Raw genomic sequence first — 22,729 nt, 5'->3', positions numbered from 1 at the left:
TATCTTCCTGGGCTCCATGATCACTGCAGATGGAGACAGCAGCCACGAAATTAAAAGACACCTGCTTCTTGGGAGGAAAGCAATGACAAATCTTGACAGCATCTTAAAAAGCAAAGACATCACCTTGCCAACGAAAGTCCAAATAGTCAAAGCTATGGTTTTTCCTGTTGTGATGTATGGAAGTGAGAGCTGGACCATAAAGAAAGCAGACCGCCGAAGAATTGATGCATTTGAATTGTGGTGCTGGAGGAGACTCTTGAGAGCCCCCTGGACTGCAAGGAGAACAAACCTATCCATTCTAAAGGAACTCAACCCTGAGTGCTCACTGGAAGGACAGATCCTGAAGCTGAGGCTCCAGTACTTTGGCCATCTCATGAGAAGAAAAGAGTCCTTGGAAAAAACCTTGATGTTAGGAAGGTGTGATGGCAAGAGGAGAAGGGGACGACCGAGGATGAGATGGCTGGACAGTGTCTGCGAAGCAACCAACATGAATTTGACACAACTCCGGGAGGCAGTGGAAGATAGGAGGGCCTGGCGTGCTCTGGTCCATGGGGTCACGAAGAGTCGGACACGACTAGACGACTAAACGAAAACAAACTACCCAAGATAGGGACCAGTAAATCATTTGCGAGTACTTGAAATCCATCAAAAACCCAAGTGGGGGCGGGGGGAGGTTTACAATGTGCCCAAAGTACTATAGCCTCAGTTTGGCCACTTGTTCAAAAAACTCATGCTTGATTTGATGTAGTACCCACTGGCACCATAAACAAAATTTCCTACACTACATTTCAAATAATTTTTTGTTAGCTTTCTTCATTGTCCAGCTTTCACATCTCTCCATACTGCAACCTAAACCACATACCTTTACTCCTTATCTCAGTTGCAATAGGGAAGGAGGGGACTGTGGCCAGTTTTCTGTGATTTAGTATATGGGTATTTAATTATTTATACAGTATTTTGAAAAATGGGGACGGCATATTTTAGAATGACCATGTACTAGTCTGTCTCCTATTTTCTGTTCTTGATGTTTGTAATTCAGAATCCTGAACTTCACCAATGAAAGTGCTCATTTATTACCATTTGAGTGAGAAAAAACATAATTAGCTGTGCTAGTCCATGGATGTGGGTGAGTGCGGCGGGGGAAAATCCCAAATCAAGGTAAGCAACAAAATGACTGCCTTAAAGCGCAGATTCCTTCTCCCTCACTCTATGAAACTGTCATAATGTCAAAACAATTGAAACATCTCCCGTCAAAAAAATGGAATGACTAATAGATACAATTTCCCCCTTTGTTCCCTTCCATTCCGAAAGACCAAATCCATTTCCCGCCTCTTTTGCACGAGGGTTCCATAGAGATTAACAATGAAGATCGACTCTTTGTTTCACGGTGATCCGGCACTTCCTGGTTCTTTCAGGTTTTTCCCTCCTCCTTGGGAGAGGACTGAAGGCTTCCCTTAAAAAATGTTCATTAAAATGAGTGCCTTTTAGGGGAGAAGCAAAGGGTCTCACTGTTTCTTATTTGGCCCTTATTTTGTGTTGAAGACATGATTTTGCAGAGTTCTGAAACATGCGAACGTTATACATTCTGTCCGATTAGTATGGAAGAGCACAGGACGGGAGCATTATTCTCCAGGTGAGGTACATCGTGTTCTATTTATCGTAAATCTAGGGGCACCTTCGACGGTATTTTGCTTCCGGCAGACGGAATGGAGTTATTCCGGAGAGCGTGGCGGCATCCCGGGTGCTGGCCGTTCTAGCCACCCAGTGCCGCTCTCGGTATTGCAAGGGGAGGGTTCGCGAGGCGGGCGGGGCTTCCATGTCCTCCAGCTGATTCTTTCCTCTCCGGGAGCCATGGCGCCCCCGAAAGGTAAGCGGGAGAGACCCTGGGGGGGGGGGGCTCATCCCCGTCCCTGCCTCATGTCCACCCGCCGCTCGCCGGGCTGCAAGCTGGAAGGGACCCGCTCACCTCCCGCCCGAATTGCCTGTCGTGTGAAAATGGAACAGTCCGCTTCATGGAGGGCTATTGCTGGGCGCCCCCACGTTGCTCCGTGTTGGGGAGGGAGTAAAGGGGGAATTCTGCAGAGCTCCTCCGTCTGCTATTGAGCCCTGCCTGGCAGTCTTGGGGACAATCAGGAGGTGGTGGGCTTTCCGATTAGGAAGCCCCGATGGGGCACACAAGCCTCACGGGGCTGACTGAGATGGGGCAGCTTCTGGGCAGCCGCTGCCGGCCTGTGGCAGCGATGTGGACAGGTCGTCTGTCCCCTGTACAGTATCTTCTTTTGTCAGGTAGGATAGAGGGTGCAGTTTGCACAACTGAAAGGAGTGCCCTGGAGAGATCTGAGCTGGCCACGGTGGCACATCCCTTCCTTACATCCTGGTTGGACTACTGTAATGAACTCTACCTGGGGCAGCCTCCTCTGGAAACGTCAGTGGGTGCAAAAGGCAGCATGCACATTGCTCACTGGGACTGGTCACAAGGATTCTCCCCCCCCCCCCCCCCCCCGTTACAAGGCCACCGGTTGCTGATTTCCATGTACAATTCAAAGTGTTGCTCCCAGCCTAGAAAGCCAAGCTGTCTCAAGGACTGCATCTCTCTCTATGAGCCTGCCTGGATGTTAAGATCACCAGGAGAGGCCTTTCTCTCAGTCCCACCACCCTCGCAGGTACACTTGGTGGGGACATGCAAGAGGGTGTTCTCTGTTGTTGCTCCCAAGCTCTGGAACCCCCTCCCACAGGAGGCCAGGTTGGCCCCACCTTTGCTGTCCTTGGGCAAGCAGGCAAAGACTTTTCCCTTCAGGCAAGCTTCTCCTTAGTGACTGGCTGCCTTAGTGGTGTTTTTAAATGGTTGGTTGTGCCTTAACTGCTTTGAATGTTTGTTTTGGTGTTGCTGTGCATTTGCTAGTGTCATTGAGTTGAAGTAGTATGGATATGTAGTCAGAGAAATGTAAGCTGGAGTCAGACAGGTTCTGTGTGAAGATATTTGAGAGACATTGGAATGTGTTTTTCTAAGTGCTTTGAGAGTGTTTTTCTAAAGATCGGTACAGCATGGTTCGAAATAGAGCTGAAGGTCAAATCAAGGGGCCCTGGAAGACTCAACATTCCAAGCCAATTGGAATTTAAAGGGAATTAAGGGAGGAGGAAGGTTTTACAGCCCCTTGAGGCTAATTGGTTAACAGCCATGAAGTGTCGAGAAGAAGGGAGGAGTTAAAGAATGTAGAAAATGGATGATGGGTTATGTGAAAGAGGAAGGAGATCCAGTTTTGTTCTGAGATTCGAGGATATAAGTAGAGAAAGAAGGAGGTGCGGTTAGCCCACCTTAGCTCAGCTTAGTAGTGTTTATTATTTTAATAGGGATTAGTTGTTTTATTTAACTGTAGTGATCTTTGAATATGTTCTTTATGCTAAAGTTTGTGCAATATAAACTGATTCTAAGAAACTCTATTTTTCTAATAAAAATAAATTATAAAAATTCTTACAAAAGGACTGGTCTCTTGAACAGCAGGGTCTGGCTAAATCCAGGGAGTGGAGAGGGCCATAAACTATCTATCTAACTGAGCTGTTGTGAGTTCTAAGGAATCACAAAGCCCATGTGTCTGTACTTGCAAAGTACTGGGTAAAAGTAAAGTGTTCTTTTAAGGTCAGACTTGTTCAAAGAGCTTATGCTACATACTGCTGAGGTCTTGGGACTTGCCCCAGCACAAAGGTAGTAGGTAAGAGGCCTGTCAAACTCTCTGACCGAGTGCTAACCTTTCTTTAGGGAGACTTGGGCACCACAACTAGGATTGCTGAGACTGTTTAGCTTTCACATGCACTGGGCTACAACTCCCATCCACTAGGGTTGCCTGTAGTTGTAGTCCAGTACATCTGAAAGGCACCACATTGAAGAAGGTTGATTTCTTTCACCCACCTCAGTTGTGGCCAGCATTTTTTTCTTTCAGGCTGTTAAGTCCTCTGTTAAAAAACCCTGTCTTTTTGGAATTGCCCATATCAGACAGAAATATTGATTAAGTTGTAATAAAATATATGCACATGAAGGCAGTGTGTTATCTTCTCATGTAAACATTGCATGTGTGAGAGAGATGCTTTACAACATGTGAATGGCCATTTCAAGTATTTTGATAATCTAAAATCTGACGAATGTACAGTATCTGACTCCATATGTCTGCTATAAATTTGTATTTTTGTTTTAAGCAACAAACACATTCTTTTGCTTATGGAATACTTATATGAACATATAGATTGTTGAGGCCAGTCTGCTGTGGTGGCAGATTTGGACTATACAAAACTTCACCTCAGCACTTTGTCTTTGTATTTTAAAGGGCTACAATTATCAATCACCGTAGAATATTCATTCATATCTGGCATGGGGATATCCATAAAATACTGTCCTCCACTTGCAGTCCTATTTCTGGTGTTTTCTTTTTTCTTGCTAAGTGTCTAGAATTTTTAAAGAAAGAAGGCAATTCATAAGTATAGATTCCTTTACTGACCTCTTTTTAGGGGTGCATTTTTGATGGGAACAGTGACCTATACCATGTAGGGATGCCACCAAAAGTTGCCTTGAGAGCTGATTGCATACTGTGGACTTCAATGGCTAGACTTCAGTGTTGTGCTTCTGCTGGCAAGCAAACACCATTTTATTCAGGCCAGCTTCTAGCAACCAACTGGCTTCTGAGGAAAGGATTTTTGATGGAGGAGTGTGTGCTGCACTTTTATAAATGATGTGATTATTAAATAGCTTTTAACACAGTTGTCTTAATAAGGTGATCTGTTTTCGTTTAAATATTGTTGTATATATCTTTCAATCTTGTACTGCCAGTGACTGGGAAAGTAGTTTTAAAATGAATTTTGAAGTTTAGAAATAAATGTAGTACCTATACAATGCTACTTCTGTAGAAAAATATTTTGGTGTAATATAACGTAACTCTATAATGCTTCTCTTTTTAAAAGAAAAGAATATTCAGTGAAAGAGTTTTCTTAATACTTCCTTTCTAAAATGACGGTAAATGGAAAGAGGCACCCCCAGTTTTGCTTTTACTAGCTTTTGTGGCATCATTTTCAAAACTGTATATCATTATATTTTTGTTTACCCAGTATTTTACTATATTTTACACTTTTAAAAAAATGCCTAAAAGGTTTTTTGGTATTACTTTTAAAAGAGCTTTAAAAAAGTTAAGAGGTGATAAAAGCATCTATTGAAAGGGGCATAGTTAATGCATGCTGAGCATTTCAGATGTCCAAAGTAGAACCATGCCTTTCAAAAGTGGTGGAGGAGTACTGATAAGGGTAGTGTTGCATATAGAAAATAGTGTCACAATTTGAACACATGGAAAACTGTAACATGAAGATACAGAACATGCAGAATGGCCATTCCACTTGTAATTCACAATGCAAAAGCAATGATTTTCAAGAGCTCAGGGTGATCTGTCTGGAAGAACCCGAAGATCCTTGAGTCTTTTGTAGATCTTTTGGTTGCTTTCATTTAGTCTGATTATACTGGAGTGAATGAAATTTTGCTACAAGCGTGTGTTTAGTTTATGTGATTACAACAGTTTGGTGTAGTACCTTACAGCAGTGTTTACTCAAAGGTGTAACTGTCATTCATAAAAGAATAAAGATATGAATAGAATAGAATTTGGCAAGTTATATCAGGCGGCTGGTATAATGATTCTAGTCTCTTGGGCATACCATGTTGAGTAAATATAGGAATATATAGCTATTTATAAATAAAACAGTCAAGCAATCAGATATAATGACATCTTTCTTCATGGCTAGAGATTTCATAACTTCTCTTTTGATACACATTCTTATTTAAAGCAACAAAGACTGAAATCCAGTAGTAAGTTACAACTAGAACATATCCATTGTATCGGTGAGAATTTGGTGGAGTCAACACTTAAATGTAAGTTCCATTGATTCAATGGGCCTATTCTAATTTTGACTTACTACTGGATTTAAGCCAATGATTCTTAAAGAATAATGCATGTTATTTCGCACAATCTTTCACATATGCAATCCATGAACATTTATGCAAATAAGACTTGCTAGTCTTTAGAGTGCCACTGTAATAGACTAACACAGCTACCCTGCTAGACATTGTTATTAAAATTAGATGATACTGCCATCTTGTTTTTTGCTTAGTAGCTTATTGCACATTGATCTGAATAGCAGAAAATGCAAATAATTCCACAGATTTCTGCTGGTTTTTCTTTTCAAGTGAAATTGTGGGTGCAAATATGTTCTGAAAAAAATTCTGTGTCTAACAGGACAGTGGAGACTATTGGTGTTTTCAGATGATGCCCTCAGCATGCAATTGCTCTGCCTCATTCACAGAATGTTATAAGTGTCATATGATTAGAGGATACCATCTTCCACTGGTTACCCTTCTTTGGTTTTATGGTGGTACTTATGTTCCCCCCCCCCCCCCCCGGTTAAGGATGGAAAGATGGAATAGTTGCGTAGTGGTTTTTTTACTGGTTATGCTCACAGCTATCTGTCTAAAAGCACCAAAGCTTAGATGCTGAGTTTCATCCACCCATACAAAGGTCCTTTTGACCCCTGACTCTACACTGTTCAGCAGTTGGTGAAGGCATCTGGGAATTGCAGTCTAAGAACACTTGGGTCACCCAAGGTTGGAGATCAGAGTGCTAAAGGATCAGCAATACCACCTGTGTACAGGGTAGATGTACCAGTAAGCTATAGAAAGAAGACTGAGGGGTGGTATGATAGCAGTTTTCAAATACTTGAAAGGCTGTCATATGGAGGAGGGGCAGCATCTTTTCTCGATCATCCCAGAGTACAGAACATGCAACAATGGGCTCAAGTTAAAGGAAGGCAGATTTCAGTTGAATGTCAGGGAAAACTTCCTAACTATTAGAGCAGTACGACAGTGGAACCAGTTACCTTGGGAGTTGGTGAGTGCTCCAACACTGGAGGCATTCAAGAAAAACTTAGATAATCACCTGGCAGATATGCTTTCATTGTATTCCTGCATTGAACAGGGGGTTGGACTTGATAGCCTTGTAGGCCCCTTCCAAGTTCACTTCTCTATGATTCTATGAAATGCCCTGATTTTTTTTAAGTAAAGAGAATATGCTGAGTCCCCCAGATGGCATCTTAACACCAGTTAGAGAAGCTGTTGACACAGCATTAATGCAAAGATGGCTCAGCAAGACCACAGTGGCAAACCAAGTAGATTTATTTATTTATTTATTTATTTATTTATTTATTTATTGGACTTATATACCGCCCCGATGTTACATAGTTTCATAGATTTGCTACCACATGCTTCCCATTGTGGTTATTTCCGAAATTTTTTTAAAATAACAACTAACAGTGGGTGTCTCTATAGCAAGTTTGCCATGCAAGTTGAAGTCTCCTGCTTCAGCACCTTGGATTTCTAAAATAAGATGGGCCTGTGTTGGTGTTACTTCTGTCTGTGATGCCCAGTGGTTTGCCTCTGATCTCTCTCATGGAGCAATGCTTCTGTTTTTCAGAAAATGTCAGTTTACTTTTTAAGTTGTACTGCTTGACAGTGATGACCTTGGTGGCAGCAACGTATACAGTAGCCTTGCGATACACAAGAACAACAGGAACAGTTCTGTACTTTTCAACAACAGCTGTTTGCGTTACAGAAGTTATCAAATTATTCCTAAGCTTGGGCATTTTAGCAAAGTAAGTGTGAGTGTTGGTGAGTATACTGGAATAGCATATTTTCCTCGGGGTCTTTTTTTTTGTTTCATTTTGTTCTATTTTTTAAAAAACAAAGGTTTGGGTTGTCTTATGTGGTTCTTGCCTAGATGGTATTTATTAGATTTTTTTCCAATGGCTGCTCCTTCTCTGAAAGATTAGTTTCAGAGCAAGTGAAAACATGCATGTTTTACTTCCTTTTCCAGGTCTCTCCTTTGCATAACTCAAAAATGTAGGTGCCAATTAGCAAGTTCATTTTCATTGCTTTGGATCGAGTTCAGAAATGTCAATATAAATTACGAGGAGAATCTTGGCATGACATTAATTGGGTTGGTATGGGCGTGGTTGAAGAATAATGACTAAAAGTGGCATTTTTGTTTTATTTTTAAATTGATTTTGTTGGCTTTGAGTTCTCACTGAGGTGCCATGTAAGGATTGAAAGGAGCCAATGTAGAATTGTTGTGCTCACCACATTCATAGTATACCTTATCCTTTTTTTGAATTAGAGGGCACCTATGGCTACCTTAAAATACCCCACATAAAAACGACTCAAGTGGTTTCAAGTTGGTATAATATATCAATTGGCTGTTTGCTTGTTTTGCCTTTTTAATGGTATTCCAAATCTTTTATTCCATCCTAATTAATGGTAGGATAAACCACTGGTTCTTAACCTTTGTTACTCAGGTGTTTTTGAACTGCAACTCCCAAAAACCCCAGCCAGCAGAGCTGATGGTGAAGGCTTCTGGGAGTTGCAGTCCAAAAACATCTGAGTAACAAAGGTTAAGAACCAGTGGGATAAACCATGAACCGATGGCATGTTATGGTGTGCTTCCTTTACAAGATCCATTTTGTGCTTTGAATTGGGGTAGATAACGATTTAAATGAATTATTTTGCACATGACTTGCTCTAGTGGTGAACGCATGAAGTATTGAGACTGTCTCTACAACAGCTACAGTCTTTATTTATTTATCTTTTCATTAACCTTTCTGGTGTTATACTTGACATTAGGCTGGCCTCTAGAAACCTTGAGTGAGTATAGAGCACAAGGCTTTCACAATTAGAACTGAAGTCCTTTTAAAATACCCAGCAGGTTTGAGGCCAAATATCTTTTCTCGTGCTTTCTGCTGAAACAGCTTGCACAGGTCTCAGAAATAGCAGTAGTTCATTGTTTTTTATTTTCCTTGTTGACAGGGCCCATTTTGTCCAAAGACAGAAATACAGTCGGCTGTCATAATGCCAGTGTTCAGAATGGCAGTCAACCTTTTGGGGAAATCATGGAGATGTATCACAAGTCCATTGACCTGTTGGTGTATACATTTCAGTGTGAACACTAGTTATCCATACATTCTGTCAAGCTTACATTTCAGTCTTTGGATGCCTGATTCTAAAGATCACTTAAATTTTGATTCTGGCATGAAGTTCACTTCCTTCAAGTGAATTAGAGTTCCTCATTGAACCCAGTTTTTAGAAGAGCTCTGCACACTTGTTGAAGTTGCATATGTCGGAATGCTTGGACAAAGAAACAGTCCTAGAACGTAGCTGTTTATGTGAATCAAATTACCATAATAATCTTTGAACTGTTAAGCTGGAAGGGACGCTATGGGTCATTGTGTCCAGCCTCTCTCAAGGAGACATGGTGAGGAACTGAACTCCCAACATCAGAATCCTCAGCCAGAGACCTAAGCTGCCGAGCTACAGCATTTTAGTTCTGCCCAGACATATTGAGCTACCAGCTATCCAGCAGTTCTCTGGCTAACCTTTGGGTTGTTTCACTTAAAATGGTTAAAGACAGGCTGCCAAGCACAGTGTAAAATTAATGAGTGGCTAGTTTCCAAATTTAGGAATTACTGTGATTGAAATACCATCTTCTTTTGTTCCTGTTGCATATCTGTTATTAGCAACATGTCCATAGGTTTCTGATAGCAATACCTGAATTCCATCTTTTGAAAAATGTACACATTGCTGGCCTTTCCGATTCCTGCATGTCCTAAAGTTTGATGTTTCAGTAGTAGGAAGAACATTTCTTATTAGATTTAGAATTGCTTCCTTCTGTCTCTGGAAGTTGATTGGTTGGTTAAGAAGTCTCCCATGTACCTGTTATGTGGCATCAACCTTGTCTTAGAAAAAAAACTATAGAAAATTAACATGAAGGACAACTAAAAACACTTGGAATGACCAACTAATTTCCAAATACAAGGGGGAACGAATGGATGATAAGTCAGTGCTTCTGAAATAACATGTTATGTAACAGTGATAGATTTGTATCCAGAGTTTTGCCAATGTATCATAAAAGAAGTAATAGTGAACTCAAGACACCTCCATGCTTTTAAGATTATGTGTGATTTTGTCATACTTATCAAACAATTATGTAACAATTATCAGCCCTACCACAGTCATGGGTTAATTGTGGCTTTGATTTATTTCATTTTTTGACCTATCAGCAGGTTGGCTCTTCCCACCACCACCTCAAGAAACAAACAAAAAAACAAAAACCAAAAAAACAGTTATTCTTTCTTCACTCCGTTTCCAAGGCTTTTAACTGCAAGGCTGATAAAGTTCTGGGAATACTGTACAGTTTCTAAGTCTTAGAATATTTTTCTAAGTTGCTTTTACAACTCCCTTACTCCTCCACATTTTTCAGTTGGCTTTATGGCACCACCAACTCTGTACAGTACAGAGTCAGTTTGGTAGGCAGAGCTACCAAAAATGAATAAATACAGTGAAGTACATCATTTACACTGCCAAAGTTACCCCACTCCACCAGTATATCACTTTACAGAAAGTTATTTCTTGCTGTAGTGTTTACAGAGAGTTGAAAAACAGACACAACGGCTTGATCTTTGTTCCAGTCCTGTCCCTTGGAATGACTGTCTTCCATCACCCTCCGGGTGACCCAAACAGCTCCTGAGGGGGCAGTGGAATGGCCTGTTGCTGAGGGAAGAATGGGAATTAAAGCCTGACTCAGCAAAACTAATGCTCCCTTTCCTCTGTGGGTTCTGCTTTCCCTTCAGCTCAAAGTGGGTGGGTTGGGGGGGGGGGAAACCTTATTTCAGTCCAAGGGCCAAATTCAGTCTCAGAGAATTTCCCAGGGACCATAATCGAGGGGAGGGGGCTGCTAGACCAAAAATGCTGGTGTATTTCAGCTTGAAACTCTTAATGCCACGAATTAAGCCCCCCCCCCAAAAGATGGTGTCCTGAGGAAGGAGGGTGGTGCCATGTGAGGAACCCTAGGAGGTCTTGGATGCAGAGTCTGAGCTTCGCCATTCCTGCCTGAGTATCAAGAAAGGCATGGAGTGTGTGTTAGCACACCGACTGTGTTGCCTTGCAGCTTGGGTCGGTCAACTCTTGGAATGTTATGAGTTTTTGCCCCCCCCCATGTCACTGTTTCTGAATAATTCAGTATGTTGCTTGTTATTAATTAGCTGTATTAATATTTGTCCTTAAACGTTTCTTTTGTATTTTATTCCCTCCCACCCCTCAGAGAGACTGGAAGTCTAGGAAGATTATTGACATCTTTGAGAGAAAATGTTTTGGGCAGTCCTAAAGAACTACTCAAATTAAGTGTCCCATCCCTTGTGTATGCCATTCAGAATAACATGGCCTTCCTGGCTCTTAGCAATTTGGATGCAGCTGTTTACCAGGTAATTGCTGATATCAAAAAACTATTTGCTTACATGTTAGATACTAGATGTATGCTCATCATCCGATATCAAACTGCAGTATCACGTATAACACATATGGAACTGCTTTTGCTAATTGAATGTACAATGGGATTTTTTTCATGACTTGAATTTTTTTTAAATCAAAATTTTAATTTAATCATGATGTAAATCAATGTGTTTTTTTTAAAAAAAACTTTGATTTTTATCCACCCTGGCTTGTTGACTCTGCACCCATCTGAGTAGGAGTGGGTGATGCTTTTGCACAATTCCACTTAGTGCACCAGCAACAAACTTTCACAAATTCCCTTGTGACTTAGCAACAGTCACCCATATCTTAGTTACACTGTCCCCTGACTACTACCATGTGGTCTATCTTTTGAAGAGGATCCTGGATCTTCAGTGGGTGCAACATGCAGTATCTAGTTTTGGTGAAGGCTTTCACGGCCGGTATCTAATGGTTGTTGTGGGTTTTTCGGGCTTCTTGGCCGTGTTCTGAAAGTGGTTCTTCCTAACGTTTCGCCAGTCTCTGTGGCCGGCATCTTCAGAGGACAGCAAACTGTTTGCTGTCCTCTGAAGATGCCGTCCACAGAGACTGGCGAAACGTTAGGAAGAACCACTTTCAGAACACGGCCAAGAAGCCCGAAAAACCCACAACAACCAGTATCTAGTTTGCTAATGATTACAAGATATCATGATTGTATGATTTTGATCCCGAAAGACCTGCACTTACAAGTTTCTTACCAGGCCCAATTCAAGGTTTTGATCTTGACCTTTAAAGCCGTACATGGCTTGGGACTTGGGCTGTCCAAGGCACCTCTGGTCTTGTTCTGAGACGGTCCAGACTTTTAAGCTCTTCAGGAGAGGCCATCTTAAAAATATCAACAGTTTCAGAGGTCCAACCTAACAGGCACGCAGGGGCAGGCCATGACCTGGGTGGCTCCCAGACTATGGAATACACTCCCTTCTGATCTGTTTCCACTCTGCTGATAAAACACATATTTTAGACTGGTTTGTGATGTCTAATATGCCCTGTGTTGTTTTAATTATGTTGGTTTTTAATATATTTACTTCATTTTAGTGACTTTACAGTGGGGTTTGTTATTGGAGCTTTTTAAAAGCTGACTGTAGCTTTATCTCTCTCTCTCTCTGACTTTTTTTTAAAAACTGTTTTAAGAAGTTTGTAAGCCCCATGAAAGGGCTTCAGGATCAAAGGACTGCGATTGTGCAGCCTCTACCTGAAGGGAGCCTTCCCTTCTTTTTTGCTAAGCCTCATCGCTTGGCAAAAGGCAAGGAAAAGCGGGGGTCAAAGGGAGCCCTTTGATCCTGGCTTTTCCCTCCTTTTGTTAAGCTCTGTGGCTTGGTGAAAGGAAGGGAAAAGCAGGGATCAAATTTTCTAATTTGGGGTTAGAAAAGGGGGGGTGTCGTCTTATACATTGGGTTGTCTTATAAACAGAAAGTGATGGTAAGTCAATCCATCTCAGATTCAGTCTTCCTGTTCTCTTACAACTTTCCTCTTTCCCCTGCATTGTCGTCTTTTGCAGTGAATCTTGTCCCTCTTATCTGGCTTTCCAGGTGACCTATCAATTGAAGATCCCATGCACAGCCTTATGTACAGTCTTGATGCTCAACCGCTCCCTCAGTAAACTGCAGTGGTTCTCAGTCTTCATGTTGTGTGGTGGGGTCACACTTGTTCAGTGGAAGCCTGCTCAGGCCACAAAAGTCCAGGTAAGACTTATTTTTTTATTATTATTTATTTATTTATTTATTTATTTATTTATTTATTTATTTATTTATTTTATTTTATTTTATTTTATTTTATTTTATTTATACCCCGCCTATCTGGCCCACCGGACCACTCTAGGCGGCTTACTGTTGAGAGAACCTTTCTCGATTCATATTTTCCAGAATCCAAAATGTTACTTGGGTGTAAAGATATATATTCTTACTGTATAGAGATGATGGAAACAATATATATGTTCCAAATCCAGGAATTTTATTTTGCTTTTATTTTGATTTTATTATCCCAAACTTAACTGATCTCATTGTTGTGCTACATCAAAGGCCATGCCTGGTCAGATAAACAACCCTCTTCCTCCCCCCCCCCCAGTTAAGCTGTGTATTCTAAGGGAAGAGGGGTTGTAGTGCTGATTCTTGTTTTAATTGCAATTGTTAAACAGTTAGAAACTCATCAGTCAGTACTGATCTGTCTTCTCCTAGGCCAGACTGCAACTGACTGAGCGATGAACCAGGCTGTTTCTAGTTCAGTTCTTATTTTCATATCAGGTTAACTGGAGGGCCTTAGGCAGCTGCGTTATTTAATACAATTCTGTAAGGATTTCTCAGGTTATATATGAGAGCAACTTTAAACAAATTAAGAGCCTGGTGATGGTGACAATGATGTCATTGGTTTCAACCCATCCATGACCTTGTTCTTTGATAAAAGAGAAGTACATCTGCTGTACAGTTCAAAGCTGGAAAAAAATGAAAATAAGAGCCAGAAATCCCTAAACTGGTGGGCCAGCTTCTGTGGATTTCACATACAAGCCTTCTCTGTCTCATTCTAAAACAGATTTGCTAAATTTAGGCTGAAATTGTGAACTTGAGAATGAAGTTTTCGGAACTTAATTGGCCTTGTTTCTTATTTTATTTGGGCAACCCCTGTCTTTCCAGGGGTTATCCAAAATTCGCCTTGAACCTTCCCTCTAAAACAAATGTTTTTGTAAAGGGGAGGAGGTGCTATTAGAACATCAGCCCTGCTTGGAATAACCAGTGGTGAGGATTGATGGAAGGTGCAGAGTTGCCTAGTCCTGTCTGACCGAAGATGACAGTTTCAATTAGATTTTTCAATCCATATAAAATAGAGTTGTCTACAAATACTGAGGGATCTTAAAGGTGGGTTGTGAATAGTTCGAAAATCCTTGGGAGCTTTGATGTGTTATCACTGATACAGGACATTCTGATCAAATATGGTGACTATAATTGCTTCTCTGCCAACTGTTCCTGCTAACGAAGCTTTTCATGAAGCTTCCTCCAAATGTAGCTTTTATTTGGAGTGTTGTCATGTGTTACTTACCAATTTTTTTCACCTCTTCTGTAAATCATAAACAGCCCTTCATTGGTTGGTTGTTTTGAAAGATGCATGTTTAGTGACAAGAATGTACAATGTAAAAAGACGTTTTTGTTAAAAGAGGAATCACACAAGTGAAGAAAATCTATATAATGATAATTCTTTTGATATTTCAGTTATATCCAGAATAATTATGCATTTGACTGCTGTCCTCCTTTCCCAAAGAAATGAATACATAGCAAACCAAGCAAAGTGGATAAAAATCAATGATTTTTTTTAAAAAAAATCAAATTGATATAAATCATGATTTAAATTTCAAAAGTCAATTTATTTAAATAATTTAAAAATGCATTTTTAAAATTTGAGTCATGATTTGAATTGTGGTTTAGATCAATTTGATTTAAATCAAATCCATCCTGAAGCCAAGTTTTAGGCAAATGATACAATAGTGTCCCAAACTTGTTTCTCTTTAAATTAATGTGTTTACTTAGCTTATGAAATTGTAGCAGCCACTGCTATTAAAAACTCTCATTTTCGTTGATTCTTTAGATGGAGCAGAGTCCTTTGATTGGCTTTTGTGCAATTGCTGTTGCTGTCTTGTGTTCAGGATTTGCTGGTAAGCGTTGTCAATACAGTTATTGTCAAACAGCAACAACCTAGCTATGACTATTGCTGTCCTGATGATCCAGGGCATTTTCATAGGCTACATTTGCAGCTTAGGAAGTACTGTAGCACAGTTCCTTACTTCACTGCCTATGTAACATGAGACACTCTGGATTTTGTGGGAAGAATTAGAGATGGGCATGAACCATCTGTTTGGACAAAGTTTTTCAGTGTTTCTGATGGGCCCCCACTCAGAGGCAGCGCCTGGAGGAGGTGGGGCAGGGAAGCCAGGGTGCTACTTCTGAGTAGGCATCTGCCAGATGAGGCAGGGCTGGGAACCACCAGTTCAGCACTTCATGGCCATCTCTAGGAAAAATTTGTGGAGTTAATTTCTCCTGTCACTTCCTACAAACTATCGCAGTGCAGGTTTTGTATAACCCTTATCTCTCACATTATGCTTGTGATGGTTGCCTCAAGCCTTCCATGCAGCAAAATTAAATAAGAAGGCTTTCTCCTGTTCATCGGAGCCTTTTGGTCTATAGAACAGAGACAAAGAATGTATAGTTTTCCAGACATTATTGAACTGCCCTCATCACTGGTTATGCTAGCTAGCTAATGCTAATGGTAATTGCAGTTCTTAGTATTTGGCAAGCCACTTATTCTTCAGCTCTTGCACTCAGCTGAAATGATGGTGCTCTCATTCACCTTCAAAGTATAGTTCTTGTACTCATGACTGACAGCGTGTTTTCAAGATGAGGGAGGGAAAAGGGGAAGGAGGACCTCCCCTGAAGAGGGCCGCGGTGGTGTGGTCTCCAGGGTTGCACTGGTAGGCTCTGCGTGTAACACAAAAAGAGTGTGCAATGAATCGTTGTTTCACTTGGTGGCTCTCAGCATTAGGGTCTCCAGATGTTTTGAACTTCATCTTCCCAAAGCTCCAGCCAGGGCTCAAGGATTCTAGGAGGTGAAATCTAAGTGGTCCTGACAAGACCAGATAGGCAGGATATAAAATAAATAAATAAATAAATAAATAAATAAATAAATAAATAAATAAATAAATAAATAAATAAATAAATAAATAAATAAATAAATAAATAAATAAATAAATAAAAGGTTTGGAGGACCAGATGTTGAGGAATCCTGGTTTAATTTACTAAAACAGAAAAAACACGGGTTTAGAAAAACAACCTGAGTTTTATCTTAAAACATTTTGAAATAGTAAACCTGGTACTGTCCATACATTCTGCAACATATATTTGTGAATACTCTTCTCAACACTTTCTTTTTGTACGGCATGAGATCATTGTTATTTTTATTTATTACCCTTTTGTTTAAAAAAAAGAGGGGGGTATTTACTACCTTAACCTTTCAGCACCCAAATGTTCATGCCAGTTTTTACTCATTTTAAAAATGTATATATTACAGGAGAGGCTAATGAATAATGGTGGTGGGAGGTTAAAGGAGAGGGCATGTTCTTAGCTTTGAAATCGTTGGGAAGGTTGCTTTCCATTACGTGTATTAGCTTGGTTTATCCACTGACTAAAAATACAACAGTTATGGCAGCACCATTGTCTTCAACAGTCCAGGCACGAAAGATCCGATGTGAAGAACTTTCTCTCTTTCATTGTTGACCTGATTGACTGGTCTCTTGACCAGGTTAATTTCTGTTTCTTTTCAGGGGTATACTTTGAGAAGGTGCTCAAAAGTTCAGATACATCTTTATGGGTCAGAAACATTCAGATGTACCTTTCTGGGATTGTGGTGACGTTGGCTGGTGTCTACATGTCTGATGGAGTTCAAGTAATGGAGAAGGGCTTTTTTTATGGCTATACCCATTACGTCTGGTTTGTCATCTGTAAGTCTTTTGCTGTAACTTAATGATTGAAACAACGTACACACCCCTTTTTTTTGTCTAGGATGGTGGTTCTCAACGCTGGGTAATGCAGATGTTTTATGACTGCAACTCCAGCACATCTAATGATGAAGGCTTCTGGGAGTTGTAGTCCAAGAGCTCCTGGGTTACCGAAGGTTTGGAATCACTAATCTAGGACCATGGGCATATGACTTGGTTCGATATGAGACTGGAAGCATTGATCAATTCATATTAAACCCATAATTTCAGGGGTGGTGCTTCCTTAGCCCAGGGGTCAAATTCCAATTCCAATGTTAAATTTCATCATATAAAAATTTCTTCTACATGTTAGAAGCTTCTGAAGGATTGTCTGGCAGAGGGCTATCACTGCCCAGGAGATGCCTGAATGAGTTCACAATCTTCACATTTTGGGGGGGGGGGGAGAAGCTCCTTCCAGGCCCCCCCACATTAAAAAAAAAAAAAGAATTGCATTCAGACATTTGTGTTGCCTGTTCCTGGGACTAGTCGCAACAGATATGAACTTAAATGCAGTATGTTAAATCCTGCTTAGCAAACCAGGACTGTGTAGAGAAAGGAAGAAAAGGAAGAGAATAGGCTTGCTAGAAAGGAATAGTGACCAGTGTGCTGTTGGAAGTTTGGGTGGGCAGCGTCAAAAGGCAGTACAGTTTTGGCCCAGTGATCTTATGCTTGGTGTAACCCACACTGCAGCAGTAAAAAAAATTATGTAATGAAAGGCGTTTTCTTAACTGTTGTTTAGAATTGTAACTGCTCTTTATTATGACAGGACAGAAAATGTTTAGCATTTCATTAATAAGGATTATTTTGCTTCCTAGTTCTTTCCAGCGTCGGAGGCCTTTACACTTCTGTTGTTGTTAAATATACAGACAACATTATGAAAGGTTTTTCTGCTGCAGCGGCGATTGTTCTTTCTACAGTTGCATCCGTTGTTCTTTTTGGCTTACAGATAAGTAAGTTGCTTTTGGGCATGTTTAAGTCGCCTTGGTATCCCAAGGAAATGCCTGGGCTTGAGAGGAGTTATGTTGACTTGTTCATTGTATATAACTCAAACAATGATTGTCACTATATTGCAATGTGGTTTGGCCCTATGATGACACTACAATTTAGTGAGAACAGCTCACTGACTAACATAAACATGGTTAGTCTGGCAACACCCAATTTTGCCAGATACGGCAAAGGAATTTGATACTAAGTACTGTACAGATTTTAGAAGAATGATATAATAAATGGGTTTCTTACTGAGAAAGGTAAGACAGTATTTATTTTCACACTTAGTCTAGATTTTTCAGTTACTGCTGCTCAAAACAATGTTTTTCCTTCTCTACTATCCTAGTTCAATTTAAAAATTAATTCCTCACAGAGGTATGTTACTGAATCTCTAAGCGAACAGGGCTTTTTTAAAAAATTTATTTCCACCTTCACTACCACCTGATCTTCACATGTTTTATTTTCTTTCACACTGCTCTGTGCGGGGAAGTAATGAAAAACAACATTTTATTGATTCTGCAGTACAGATACATCTGTTTATTGTTTTGTATTGAAGAGTTCTGCATAAGAGAAGGAAGGTGGACACATAGCCAATAACAGTAAAATATGATGCTCTGTGGAATAGTGATAATTGAGAGAAAGCTGTGGATTCTTTATTACATTCTGAAACCTAAATGTTAAAACATATGAAGCAAAATATATTAAAATGGGCAGCACTGTCCTTTTTGAGGGAAGTGACTAATAAATCTGGGTGAGCCATTTCTACTGCTTATTCTGTCTTAAATGCACTAAGAATGCTAAGGCCAGCGTAGTTTTAGAAAGGCCTCCACAGCAGGTGCAAATTAGAATGGCTGTAGAGTTTCAGAATCTAGGATAAATGGATATCTTGTCTCATAAGAAAAAAATGGGCAGTTCCAGGTAATTTTTCCTATTTAAAGCAGAAATAAAACCGAAAAACTCTTGCATACAGGCATATATGTTCTTTAGTATCCTATGGTATTTAGATTCTTAGCTGAATATTAAACTCTGTCCAATTAAAGTTATTTTGTTTGAGATGACATCACAAAATACCAATAGCTGTTTCATACTTGCAAGTCAATAGCTTGATCTTGCAGTCACTAAGCAATGAATCTTCAGATAGGAACTCAGCCTACAATTCTTTAGAACATGGGTCATGTTTGAATTTTAAATCATGTACTTTGTTTTTTCCCTTCTAGCCATAACTTTCTCTCTTGGTGCACTCTTTGTATGTGTTTCAATATATTTGTATGGATTGCCTCGACAAGACACGACAAAGCTTCAGCCAGCAGAAACAAAAGGGTCAAAAGAGAACCTTATTAATGTGTGACATTTGCCAAAATGAAGAATTTAAAAAAAGCGAGATCAAAGTTAAGAAGACTTGACATGAGTTCTCTGTTCCCTTTGAAAAAAAGTCTCAAAACTGTATTGAGCAGACTATTCTGTTTGGACTAAAAAATGAAATTGGTCATTTAATGGAATGAAGCTTTACACTGGAAAATGAATATTTCATGGAACTGAAGCAAAATGTTTCATGTAAAGTAATGTCTTTTTTTCATTGTGTTGGACTATGAAGACCCCGCTTACCCAAACAAAATGAAGGAATGGAATGTGCAGTAACATGCCTCTATTGTATATATAATGAAGAGAAAGACATCATTGGAACTCACTTTGATGGACCATAAAAACAGCAATGCCTGCTGTTTGATATGCTGTTGCAAATTGATCATTGCACCTGAAATAATAGTTATAGAATGGATTTTCACATCTTAAATATTTTGATTGCATAGTTGTACTGAAAGAACCACACATTCTTCTCTGCATTTTTCTAGCTTTAAGATCCAGTGTTTTGCTGAGCTGCTATTGTGGTAAAGTAGTTGTTGCCACTGGAGTGAAACCAAGGTGTGTGTGTGTGTGTGTGGGTGGGTGTGTGGGTGTGGGTGTGGGTGTGGGTGTGGGTGTGGGTGGGTGGAGGGAAGGGGAGAGAATGCCATAGTGTCCAAATGATGACAGTTGTAGCTGAAAGGCCTGTGTTCTTATTACTTTGATAGGTTGAATCCATGGTCACATCTTTTTGCAACAGCCAGAAGATAAATTTAGCTGCTGCTACTTTTAAGAGAAATTTTCTATTGTGATAAGGGGTTTTATATATTGTTTTTATATAACTACTCTTTTGTGGCACATCTCAGCAGTAAAAATACATTTCGTGCAAGTTAGCACTCTGTCCTGTTTTGATTTGAGTCTTTTGAACTTGGATCAAATGTAACTTTAGGCAGGAAAGGAGGACTGTTTTATTAAATATAGCATCGGTATACATTTTTTTCCAGTTTCTCATTTTAAGAGAAGGAACAATGTTTCATTTTCTTCTTTTGCAGCTTTTAAAAACATGAGGTTTTTGTTTCAGTAACTAATTGTGTATGCCTTTAATTAGAAGTGTGTAATTCTGTTGGTTGGCCTTTGAATGAGAGAGTGAACCAATTAAAAAATAAGATTGGGAAAGATGCCCTGGATTCTGAGCACAGTAATCTGATTAAGCTGAGGCTCAAGGCTCTAACCTTGACATTTATAGCAAGCATTTGCATTTCCTGAAGTTATGCCAGAAAACCTTTTAGCATGGTGACAAATAGCCATAAGACAGTGAACGGTGAAAGGGGACAAGGCAGATTACCTGGTCCCATTCCTGATAGTATCAAAAGCACTGGCATCTCAAGGACAAAGGCCAAGGTCATAAGATGAGAGCAGAAGGCGAGGGGGACAGCATCCAATAAGCTTGGCATCATAGATACAGGAAGGCCGAGACACAGGAAGGAGCAGGTGTGGGTGGCTTCAATATCCTTTCTTATTTAAAGGTGCTATCTGGGGACAACCATCTAGCCATGTATGTAGTTACACGTGTCATAAGAAGATCTTGTCCTTTTTGTAACAAAATGGGTGTTTATTCCGAATTAAATGTATTTAGCAGCAGAAGCAAGCTCCATTTTATTCCTATAGTTGCTATAATTATGTGAATTTAAAATATGAAACAGTGTATCTCAGCATATTCCTTTAAACAGACAAACAAAAAATCAGGGCTAGCAGACTGACTCACAGGTATTGCTCACTCTGAAATATCAATAACACTGAAGTGCTTGCGAAACATAGAATGATGTAGGCTGGGCTGATGTGCTTAGCTACCCGGCTGGACCATTATATCCAGGGTCTAAAGTGGATGGGTAGCTTTAGAGAGCTTTAGGGGCAGTTTTCTGTTTCAAGACTCACCAGGGGCCATATTAGTCCTGAAAATGAGGGAAAAATATGGAAGGAATTAGAATGAAATGTTCCCAGATACCCACTCCTGGTGTCATTTTTTTTTTAAAATTAGGGTGTTATGGGGTGGTGAAACCCATTTTATTGAAAAGCCACCACTCCATGACAGTACCAGGAAGTGAAAACAACATTTTCCCCATATTTTTGAACTGGGAGTATCAGGGCTGCAAAAATGGGCCTGGAGGCTGCCACACACCTCCCTGCCCCCCTGGTCTGTCTGACCATCGACTAAGCCGAGCCAAGTCTTTTATAGAACGTGAGAGTCTTCTTCCTTGCCGTAATACTACAGAATGCTTTGATTTTTTTTTAATTATTAAAAGCTGTCATGTTCTCTCCAGGACTTTCTTGTAGGGAAGGGGACTGAACAGAAGGTAGATCCCTCTCCTGAGAATGATACAGACAAAAGAGCAAATTGGGAAACAGATGTGTGCAAATTGTTACCACTTCCTGCAGTGACCTCCTAGTTATGGGGGCAGATGGGAGAAGAGCAACAAGAAGTACCAGTCTGTCACAAAAAGAAGCCTGCCAACATAAAATCTGTAGAGAGAATTTGGATGAAATAAACAGATGTTGCGTTTACTATTTTTCCCTAGTGCTTCAATGAATTGATTTTCTCAGGAAGCAGAGAAGACGAGTTGTAATTTTCTGATGCAAATTATTCCTAACTTATCTAGGACTTATGTTTCATCCCTGTCCTTTATCACAGAAGGGGAAAAAATTAAGATCTTGAAATCCATGCTTCCTTAAGGGGAATACAGTTGACGGAGACACACAGAGTATTCTTCTATAAAGTACCTGAACAAAGGTGATCTACTCTGTCCTTGAGCAGGATTCTACAGCAGTTCGACAGGAAGTGAGATTTATGAGGTATCCTTTATACAACCATGGGAAGGCCCAAAAGGAGACGATAATCAGGTGAGACGTGTGCTCTCCCTCCCTTGCCCGTGTTGGTTGGTTGGAGAATATCTTGACCCACAAATACAATACTTTTTTTAAATAACCCCCCCCCACACACACACACACTGACTTTTGAAGTAATCCTTAAGGGCACAGAAAGACTAAGCCATGTAGAGAAAACAAGGACAACCTCTGTTCACCAAAGCGAATGTATTTTTGAGAAGGCATGGAAGAATTGCTTCCCATCACATTTTATTCACAGGTATGATTCCAAGAAGCTTCATTCCACTGGCCAGAACGGAGCGAGCAGCCTGGAACAGGCAAAGCCTTGCCTGCAGAAACAAAATACGATGTCAAAAAGGTGATCCCAATCAATTTTTCAGATCCTAATTATCTATATGCCAAAACAGATTTTAAAAACCATCCCAAGAGATGCTGAATTTTGTCTGTGTATATAAAAAATGGTGGAATAAACTCCTGATGAAGAAGGCCAAATGTTAACCTGCCCATTTTGTACCAAGAGTCGTTTCTTCTAAGTTCAGTCTTAAAAGAATTGTGTGTGGAAGCTTATGTTGCATGATGTGTCCACAAGACAACTCTTCTGTCCTGAA

General features: G+C 40.1%; 2 protein-coding genes across 5 annotated transcripts in view; one reads left to right on the top strand and one right to left on the bottom strand.

The window, feature by feature from the left end:
• The first annotated feature begins 1,713 nt into the window (after positions 1-1,713).
• On the top strand, positions 1,714-21,260 carry SLC35A1 (solute carrier family 35 member A1). The gene is made up of 8 exons (XM_072998943.2): positions 1,714-1,867; positions 7,497-7,674; positions 11,172-11,331; positions 12,925-13,077; positions 14,969-15,035; positions 16,698-16,874; positions 17,726-17,860; positions 19,115-21,260. Exons 1-8 carry the CDS (start codon positions 1,852-1,854, stop codon positions 19,243-19,245), a joined length of 1,017 nt encoding a protein of 338 aa, XP_072855044.2. The 5' UTR covers positions 1,714-1,851; the 3' UTR covers positions 19,246-21,260.
• A 1,053-nt stretch (positions 21,261-22,313) lies between these two features.
• The window catches only part of RARS2 (arginyl-tRNA synthetase 2, mitochondrial), a 33,040-nt gene continuing 32,624 nt past the window's right edge, over positions 22,314-22,729 (bottom strand). For all 4 annotated transcript variants that reach the window (XM_078380408.1, XM_078380407.1, XM_020790494.3 and 1 more), the window contains one exon: positions 22,314-22,450. Coding sequence is in view for 3 of the 4 variants with exons in the window: in XM_078380407.1 (XP_078236533.1) it covers positions 22,364-22,450 (87 nt within the window). In the remaining variant the exon portion in view is untranslated. The remainder of the gene's footprint in view (positions 22,451-22,729) is intronic.

Source organism: Pogona vitticeps, chromosome 1 (genome assembly GCF_051106095.1).
Source record: "Pogona vitticeps strain Pit_001003342236 chromosome 1, PviZW2.1, whole genome shotgun sequence".
In the NCBI taxonomy this organism is placed as follows: domain Eukaryota; kingdom Metazoa; phylum Chordata; class Lepidosauria; order Squamata; family Agamidae; genus Pogona; species Pogona vitticeps.
The sequence above is the reverse complement of the archived record's forward strand: the minus strand, read 5'-3'. Positions and strand labels throughout refer to the sequence as shown.